Here is a 10,427-nt window from a genome sequence, read left to right on the forward strand (position 1 = left end):
CTCTTCCCTGCAATTCATCCCGAAATGTGTAAAAATAAAAAATATACTGTATATATACTCACCTTGTCCTGGCAGACGGAGTTCAGCGCGGCCAGCCTGCAGTGGGTGTGAAGGGGGTGTGAGTCAGACCTGCCCCTGATTGGCTCAGTGCTGAGCCAATCAGAGGCAGGTCTCACTCACACCCATTCATGAATTCATGAATGGGTGTGAATTCATGAATGGGTGTGCGTGAGACCTGCCTCTGATTGGCTCAGCGCTGAGCCAATCAGGGGCAGGTCTGACTCACACCCCCTTCACGTGAATTCATGAATGGTTGTGAGTGAGACCTGCCTCTGATTGGATCAGCGCTGAGCCAATCAGGGGCAGGTCTGACTCACACCCCCTTCACACCCACTGCAGGCTGGCCGCGCTGAATTCCGTCTGCCGGGACAAGGTGAGTATATATATATTTTTTATTTTTACACATTTCTGGATTAATTGCAGGGAAGGGCTTATATATTTAAGCCCTTCCCGACAATTCATCCTGCGATCGCCGGCAGCCCATTGCTTTCAATGGAGCACCGCGTGGTGCTCGTCTCGAGTAACGAGCATCTCGAGCACCCTAATACTCGAACGAGCATCAAGCTCGGACGAGTATGCTCGCTCATCTCTAATCATTACACATTGCCTTATACATTGCATTATATTATTGCATCTGTAATGTGTTGGCGATTTCTTTGTGGGTATTTTTTAATTTGTTCTAAAAAAAGATCTGGATTTTAATTAGCACCTGCGACCTGATCAGCTAATTTATTTTTGTATATACCAAAAATTAATTAATTCTTATTAATGTCCAAAATGAATAATACCGAAAAAATCTAATCTTCAGTCTGGAAAGTACTTTTTTTTCTCACTTATTGATCTGATTTTGAAATTTATGCTGCCACATGGATCTTACTCAAAGTTTACTAGTATGCTTTATATAACTCTGCATTATAGTATGTCAATATTGTATCCCATGATTCACAAATGAGTCTTGTGTGGTGCAGAGTGTTAAGGCAGCAGAAATGCTCTCGCTCATGACCTGAAGGTCATCAATCTCTGCATGGTTCAGGTAGCTGGCTCAAGGTTTACTCAGCCTGCCATCGTTCTGAGTCAGTAAAATGAGTACCCAGCTTTGTGGAGGGTAATAAATAAATAACCTGAAAGCGCTGTGGAATAAGTTGATGGTATACAAATAACAAGATTAATTTTTCATATGGTATATCCTAAAAAGCTGTGCTTGATTAAACTGACTGAGTAGTACATTATTTAAAGGGTTGTTCAAGTTATGGGTTGTCCAAGTTGTACCATCTCAGTTCAACGCCTTTCCCATTGAGTGACGTAAATTGTCCTATACTCACCTTTCCCCATTCTTGTGACGATGCTCAGTCCCTTGCTCCAGTCTCTGTCTACCTCTGCAGTCCCGCCCAGTTTACAGGACGTCACAGGGGCTGCAGCCAATGACAGAGTTAAGCTATCGATTGGTGAGCTCTGTTATTGGCTGCAGCCCCTGTGACCTCTCTTCACTCATATTTACTTCAGTTTTAATTCCACTTTTTCAACACTAAAAACAGAACAGAGACAGAAAGGCTCAACAGAGGCTAAACCGTAGTGTGAAAGGGGCAGCGATATGTAGTGAAAGTGGCAAATACAAATAAATAGAAACTGTCAGTAAAACAACTTGTAAGATCCTGAACACAAATAATTTAACTTCAGACTTTGTTCTTTGGATACACAAAGAGATTTTTAAGTTTATTTCATTTCATTATAATGAATATGTTCCAAATGGTGCAAAATACAAGAGAGGACTAGCATTAGGAATATACTATACTGCAACTAGGATCACATATAGAATATATACAGTTAGCAATGTATTGTAGCTGCGGATCAGAGATCTCAAACACACATAATATTCTCAGATTATTACCTGGCAATGGATAGAAATGCTTATAAACACACACATTGGAATTTTTGCATTCTTACACAATTATATGGCAAAAAGCATAATTACAATTATCAGTGTTTGTTAGTTTGAACGCCTTTGATATCAATCTATCAAAATATACAATTTTTCATTTACTGATCAGAGTAGTGCTGATTCCATCACTGTGTCTTCATACGCTGGGCAGAGATCTCTGTGGGATGTGCCCTGCATCCGCAAAGAATGTGTGCGAATCTGAGTCAGGAGGGTGTCCCGGCGACTGGAGGCGCTTCCTATGCTGTTCTGCCTACGGGCATGAAGAAAAGGAATTCTTGGACAGAGTTTGGGACTACTGTAGAACATATAGATCCATGGATTACTACAGCTGCTCAGGCAGGCCAACAACATTGTTATGGTGAATGCAAAGTCTGAAGAGTCTAAAATGGAGAAACGTGGAAAAGAAGGAAATAAATGTAAAAAAAAAAACTGCTTCAGCTTTTCTATACTATACTGCTACTGCAGGCTTGGATAAAACACATTAGCTCAGATTCATCAATACAAATTTGCTAGTTGTCCAGAGTAATTGCATTGCAAAGTTGTATTCAGGCTGAATATCATTTGTAATACTTTAAATACTGTGCATGCTATATTTAAAGGGCCACGCAAGTGAAAACACATTTTTCGATCACTGCCCCCCTCACCTGATTGCCTGTGTCACTCTAGAGGTCTCCTCTGTGTATTGCAGCCACTGCTACACTGTGCAGTCCCCTGTCTAATACTTATCAGACACCATTCATTTTCACATCAGTCCCATGAGCCATCAGCACATCATTAGTTAGAGACTATAACATTTTTGCCTGCTGGGGGACAATTTAATTATTATTACCTTCAATAGTCACCAAAATAAGCTACAGACCATAAGTATACAATTATTAGGATGAGCTGTGATCTCCTCTACTAAAGCTGTGTGAAAGGACTTGCGTGATCATCATCAGTAACTGTGATAGGTGTGTCTGCGTCCCCCCTCTAGGCAGTTTCCATGGTAGGATTCTTGTAATAGCATCACATGGACTTGGACCTCATGCCCACGGCCATGACGGGCTCCGCCAGCAGAATATCACAGCGGAGTCCGTCACGGCGCCACTCAAGGACCCCATACTCACCTCTCGGATCCGCTGCATGTTAGCTCTCAGCCGGTCCGGCGCGCAGTACAGCGCATAAAGCGCCATCAGTGTCCGATGACGCGACCAGCGGTGGGCGGAGACGCGTAATCACGCAGTACTTCCGCTGTGCTCACAGCGGAAGTATAGCGTGACAGACGGCTTCCATTGACTACAATGGAAGCCAGCCGCGTGTTTTTCCATGGCAAATAGAGCATGCTGCGGTTTCTTTCACGCTGCGAAATTCCGCAGCATGAATATTCAGCTATTAGGTTTAATCGAACCTAATAGCTGCGGGACAACGCCGCGGATTTCTACCGCATAAAACACAGCAGAAGTCCAACCGTCGGCATTAGCCCTAAGAGACTGACTAGAAAATGAACATATAACCCCAAGTAGATCTGAGCTAATCAGAATTGAGATTGCATGACCAACTGAGGATATGGAAGCCGGCAGTCTCAGAAAGAATAACTAACCAAAGTAACACTAGCTCACCGGAGTAGGCTTTTAAATTCCATATCTATTGTCTATTTTTTAAATAATGGAATTGGAACTCAAAAATCAATGGTGCAGGCTTTTTTTATTCCACAGCACTTAAAAATCAGTAATCACACCATTATGTGTTGTGATCTAGTTGGCTTCAAAAAATGTTCTTTGCTAGAGATGAGCGAGCACCAATATGCTCGGGTGCTCGTTACTCGGGACGAAATTTTCGCGATGCTCGAGAGTTCGTTTCGAGTAACGAACCCCATTGAAGTCAATGGGCGACCTGAGCATTTTTGTATATCGCCGATGCTCGCTAAGGTTTTCATTTGTGAAAATCGGGGCAATTCAAGAAAGTGATGGGAACGACACAGCAACGGATAGGGCAGGCGAGGGGCTACAGGTTGGGCTGCATCTCAAGTTCCCAGGTCCCACTATTAAGCCACAATAGCGGCAAGAGTGGGCCCCCCGCCCCCCCCCCCCCCCCCCCCCCCACTGTCAGCATAAAGATCGTTCTCCTCTGCCATAGCTGTAACAGCTGTGGCAGAGAAGAACGATGTTTGCCCATTGAATTCCATGGAGCCAGCAATACAGCAGGTTCCACTGAAAGCAATGGGCTGCCGGCGATCGCGGGATGAATTGTCGGGAAGGGCTTAAATATATAAGCCCTTCCCTGTAATTCATCCAGAAATGTGTTACAATAAAAATATATACCGGCGTATAAGGCGACGGGGCGTATAAGACGACCCCCCAACTGTCACCTTATACGCCGGGAATACAGTGGAGCAAAGAATAAAAATCATTACTCACTTCTCCTGGTGTTCTGCGCCGCTGCTGCAGGCTGTCGCTCCCTCCTGGTTCCCGGCAGAGCATTGCTTTCTCTACGAAGGGCTTTAAATCCCCGCCTCCAGAAACACACGTGCCTTCAGCCAATCACAGCCAATGACAATGATGTCATTGAATGGCTGTGATTGGCTGAAGGCACGTGTGTTTCTGGAGGTGGGGATTTCAACCACTGCGTCCAGAAAGCAATGCTCTGCCGGGGACCAGGAGGGAGCGACAGCCTGCAGGAGCACCGCAGAAGCACCGGTGAAGTGAGTAATGATTTTTATTCTTTGCTCCACTGTATTTCCGGCGTATAAGGTGACAGTTGGGGGGTCGTCTTATACGCCCCGTCGCCTTATACGCCGGTATATATTTTTATTGTAACACATTTCTTGATGAATTGCAGGGAAGGGCTTATATATTTAAGCCCTTCCCGACAATTCATCCCGCGATCGCCAGCAGCCCATTGCTTTCAGTGGAACCTGCTGTATTGCTGGCTCCATTGAATTCAATGGGCAAACATCGTTCTTCTCTGCCACAGCTGTTACAGCTGTGGCAGAGAAGAATGATTTGTCTTCTATATGTTCTCAATGGGGTCGGCGCTGCTGCCGCCGGCCCCATTGAGCGCATATAGAGAAGAGAACAGAAATCGCAGATCGCACATAGGTGCGATCTGCGATTTCTATGGCCTAAGAAGGACCGTTGGGGTTCTTGAAGCCTAAAATCACTCCTAACGCTCTCCCTATAGCAGCTCCGGCATCAACAGCACTTTCCCTGAACTATGTCAGAATGCATCTGTGGCGAGCCGCGGGAGGGGCAGATTTTAATACTCGGGTGACACCTAATCTCGCCAGCCACTCACTGCAGGGGGGTGGTATAGGGCTTGAACGTTGCAGGGGGAAGTTGTAATGCCTTCCCTGTCTTTCTATTGGCCAGAAAAGCGCGCAAATTTGTTAGGGAAGAAAATGAAAGTAACCCGAACACCGCGTGGTACTCGTCACGAGTAACGAGCATCTCGAACACCCTAATACTCAAACGAGTATCAAGCTCGGACGAGTATGCTCGCTCATCTCCTTGCTGCCTGGTGGAAGGTGGTATTCTTCAGTAAGCAAGTCCTGCACACAAAACTTTATGAACTTTAATGTGAGACATAATAAACTGTAGAAGATGCTGAAAGTCGTGATAGAGGGGGGGGATGAAACCCTCCCTGCATCTCTCCATGGTATAAATCTGACAGGATGAGCTCACCATCTACGCTGGGAGTGTGAAACTAGATGAGATGCTCCAACAACTGAGACAAACCTAGAGCTTAACTGGCTGGACTCTATTCCAAAGATGTGTCATTGTCCTGCAAGCGGACATTTGGAGTATGTGCAGAAAAAAACCTCAACCAGTGGCGTACCAGTAGGGATCACAATTGCGACCCGGCCCCTGCGCTATGGGGCCCAGAGACCCCCACCATATACAAAATGCACATTGAGTGCATTATATACCCTGTATATAATTATATATATATACTACTGGTATAAGCTATACATCCCCTGTATGTAGTGATATTGACCATGCAGGTATACCATGATATATCGTTGTTTACAGGAGAGGAGATGTATTACATATATCAGCTGTACATACATAATTATATACAGGAGATACTCAGGTAAGGGCTAATGCACATAACCGTGTTTTCACTGCGTATCACGCGTGCGTTGCACGGCTGTGTGATATGCAGTGAATAGAGTCAGTGAAAGTCAATGGACTTTCATTGTTCTATGCACACCGGCGTGTGGACACTGCGTATCGATACACAAGAGAAATAAATCACAGCATGCTCTATTTCTCTACATACATAGGCAGCGTGAGCCCCATACACTTGTATGGGCTGCGTATGATACAATGTCCATATGCAATCGATTGCGTATGGTCAACGTTTCCATACACCACACTCTGAACAGAGCGACGAATTAAAAATAAAAAAAAAATCACACTGCCCAAAGTGTGCGTGGGATTTGTGGGCATGTGCAGTGCCATACGTGGTCTCTGGCGGCAGCAAGCATGGCTGGAAATGTGTAAAATGCTGTGGGGAGACACGCAGCATCTTACACATCCAGCCATGGGCATGAACCCTTAGGTTGATTTCACACCTGCATTGGGGATTCTGCTTATCTGCTCCATTCCGGGAGCAGGAAAGAGGAATCCCCGCAGCCGAATAGCTCTGTCTCTGGATGGACCGAATAGTGCCGGGTGGACTCCACTGACTATAATAGGGTCTGTTAGGTTTCAATTCAGCTGCCTGGCTTTTGGATAGAGCGCTGCATGCATGCGGGGCTTTTTTTCCCAGTATTTTGAGTCAGATCTGTGACGGAACCTCCGACTGGAGGATCCAATGGAGATGTGAATCCGGCCTTACACCAGCATGGTCGATATCACTGTATACAGGAGATGTATATACTTCTCCCAGTATATAGTTATATGGCCATGCTGGTACAAGCTGGGTATCTCCTGTATATAATTATACACTTTACATACAATTAAAAAAGGTATCAAAAACACATGCGGTTTTTAATAGTTTATGCAGTTTCTTAAAAACGTTTGTGGTTTTTGAATACTGCATGCATTTTTTAATGTGTTTTTTTAATTGTGGATCAAAAGTACAACAAAAAACATGAATACAGCCTGAGGCCACTCTTACACACAGCGTCGGCAAAATGCTGCAATTTTGATAACAGCGTTTTTCCGCAATTTGTAACGGCTTTTTGGAACGCAGGTTACTGGGTTCAACAGTGCTTTTTAACGCAGCCCATCTACCTGATGAGTGTTGAGGTGTGTTAAGAATCTCGAAAACACGCCAAAATACAGCAGACAGCACTTGAAAAACACGGCGTTAGAAAACACTGTGTTCGAGTGCAGGTCTGCGAGGCCCCATTGAAATCAATGGGAGTGTTGTACCGCAATTACCATGGTGTTCAAAACGCTGCAGTGATCACTTTAAAAGCGCATGTGTAAGAGTGGCCTAAGGGGCTACAAATAAATCTTCATGTAGTCCAGCAAATTAATTGTGTTTGGAAAGCTTATGTCAAGGGGCTAGATCATGTAGGTGAATTCATTTTGCAGCTTAATGCAGTGCGATTTAGGTACGAGTACAGGTGTGGGACAGGGTCCCCTGAGCCTTTAGTTATGCTGCTGACCTAAACCACTCCACAAGCCACATTTATTAAACCACAAATTGGGTACAACTGCTTGACAGCAGTCATTGGTATACACAAAGGCGGATTATATTAGGGATGATTGCCCCGGGCCTGAGGCTCCACGGGGACCCATGGCTTTTTAAAATAAACCCTATTGTAATCTGCACTGCTAAACCTCCAGCGGCAGGGAGAGGAAGTGGTTAAACGCCTTAGTACTCTCACAGGGGTACAGCAGGACATCATCAATCTTCCCCCATTCCTAGGCCAAGTACTCCAATTGCAGTGAGTGCTAAGAAGAGGAGTGTTGATGTCCTGCTGTACACCTGGGGAGAGTGAGCAGTGGTGAGACGTGGCTGAAAAAAATCTCAATGGTGAATTTGGGCACAGTAGAAGAAAAACTAATACGGACGACTCCAAACAGAGATAACATTACTTGTGATAATTGAAGGTAAATGTGCTCTAAGTACTATTAGAATATGTTCACATGTAGCAGACATTGGTGTGGATTTTCCACAGAGGAAAATCCATTTCAAAATCCACATTAGTTCTGCATCAAAGACCCCGTCAAAATCCACACCATTTGTGTGGATTTGATTCGGATTTTGGTGCAAATCTGCAGTTGTTTTGAAAGGGCGAAATCAGCTATGGATGAGCACCAGAATCTGAAAGAATTGTGTAAATTTTGAAATAGTCTTTGATGTGGAATTGACTTGGATTTTATTGTGGATTTTCCACTGTGGAAAATCCACACCACTTACCGCTATGTGTGAATGTACTGTTACTATGTAGAGCCTGTAATTCCATGCATTACTCGTATATGGTAATTATTAATCCGAGTTATACTAAAGTTGAGCCACTGAATCTAAGCTCACAACATTATAAAGGTTGTCCTATAGAATATTTGAATAATTTTTTGGGGGGGAAGGCAAGTTCATGCATGGGACATTTGCCATGGATATTGCACATCAGAAAAATCCACAGCAAATGTGCAGTAAAATCCATACCATTTGGTGCGGATTTTGACATGAATTTTGATACAGATCCACACAATTGAAGTGTTTAAATCTGGAACTGATCCACACCAAAATCCACAACAAGTGGTTATTGTTGAGGCTCCTTATCTAATGGTGTGCTAGAGAACATTCTATTGGGGGGAAGGGGCACGTTGTATGTGAGGGGCATCAAGTTGTATGAACAGCCATGCGCCCATTGTCCTCTTAATCCCCCACTGGGTATACACAAGAGTAACCTGTCTAATTGTTTACTTACCAATATATATGAAGACATACTTCATGAATTAGGTTATTTAGGATATATCATTCTCATCAAACTTCAAACATCATATCATGAATGGGGCATATAAGTAATCTTACCAACATCTGGTGCATTTTCATCCCACACTGACCACATTTGAACACTGAAAAACGGTGTCCAGCATATAATGTATGAAAGGACAATAACAAAAGTCATTTTCACAGTTCTTATTTTGGCTCTTGAGATAGTCCGAATACTGCTGACTCTAGACGGCATCACTTGTCCATTGCTTTCTCTTTGTCTTGCTCCATAAGTTTGCATTTTCCCTTTGAGGTTCTTGCATATTTCACAACAGATCAAGCTGTAGCAGATCACCAGGATACCTACGGGAACAATGAATATGGAAATGGTGTTCCAAGTGATGTAGGCTTTAGCCCCCCATGGGTATCGAAAATCAGCCCAGCAGTCTATAACTCCTGAATCCTGTTGAATTTCCTTAAGAGAGAAGATAAAGATTTGAGGGAGGCTGAAGAGGCAACTGATGATCCATGTGATCACTATCATGATATAGGCATGTCTAGTTGGTTGTTGTAATGTTTTAAGTGGATGGCACACTGCAATGTATCGGTCTACAGTCATCATCATGAGCATGTAAGTGGATACAAACATACTCATTACTTGGGTATACTTCACCACCCTACAGAGAAAATCAGATCCTATGAACCTGAAAGTTATGTCCCAAATCATTTGGGGAAGAACCTGAAAAAATCCAACAGCAAGGTCAGTATATGCAAGATGCACAATGAAGAGATGCATTCGGGTCATCTTCTTCCTCCTTCTGTAGATTGCAAGGAGCAGACCTACATTTCCCATTGTTGTAATTGCTAAGATAGTCCCTAGAACAGCTACCTCAGCCCTAGCTAGATCTTCATCTCTGAAGTCTGAAGAGTTGGAAAATATTGATGATTTTTCAGCTGTCTCTATTTGGTATTGGTTTGTATCCATGTTCCTACACTTTCAAAACTTTTAAATATTCTTCAATAACTTTTTAACAGGACATTAACTAGTTTCTTACATGCATATGTTATATACATTCTCCTACAAACTGTCTGCAGTAAAAAATTTGACAGCTTGGAAAATCCTGAATTAGTCCATCTTCTTATTGTATTATATCCAGCTTGTTAATTGATAGCGAAAATGATAAAAAATGCCTTTATAGCATGTTGAGTCCACAGTTCAAAGCCAATTAATTTCTTTTTGCCTTTCTTTAAATCAGATCTCCATAGGATGTGCTTACTTCCTTACAAAGGAGTACTTCAGTGATCACTTATCTCCTGGTAAGTCCTGGTTGAAATGAGATGTCTAAACACCAGTTGGAGTCTAAACCAAGTGTATTGACACATCCCCGTTTTTCTCTTGTATTGACACATTACCGGTCTTCTCTCTGACATCAATGTACTCAGATTCTATGGAAACACTAATGAGAAAACTCTGAGTTCATTTACAGTTCATTCTAATGTGAAGGAAATCCTATCTGGCTTCATAAATGGTCGTCATGATTGATTCTTTGGATTAGTT

The 10,427-nt window shown here is 43.3% G+C and overlaps 1 protein-coding gene across 1 annotated transcript; it reads right to left on the reverse strand.

The window, feature by feature from the left end:
- Positions 1-2,104: 2,104 nt before the first annotated feature.
- On the reverse strand, positions 2,105-9,854 carry AVPR1B (arginine vasopressin receptor 1B). The gene is made up of 2 exons (XM_066601587.1): positions 8,969-9,854; positions 2,105-2,379 (listed from the first exon to the last, which is right to left on the reverse strand). Exons 1-2 carry the CDS (start codon positions 9,852-9,854, stop codon positions 2,105-2,107), a joined length of 1,161 nt encoding a protein of 386 aa, XP_066457684.1.
- Between the last annotated feature and the right edge of the window lie 573 nt (positions 9,855-10,427).

This window comes from Eleutherodactylus coqui, chromosome 4 (genome assembly GCF_035609145.1).
Source record: "Eleutherodactylus coqui strain aEleCoq1 chromosome 4, aEleCoq1.hap1, whole genome shotgun sequence".
In the NCBI taxonomy this organism is placed as follows: Eukaryota; Metazoa; Chordata; class Amphibia; order Anura; family Eleutherodactylidae; genus Eleutherodactylus; species Eleutherodactylus coqui.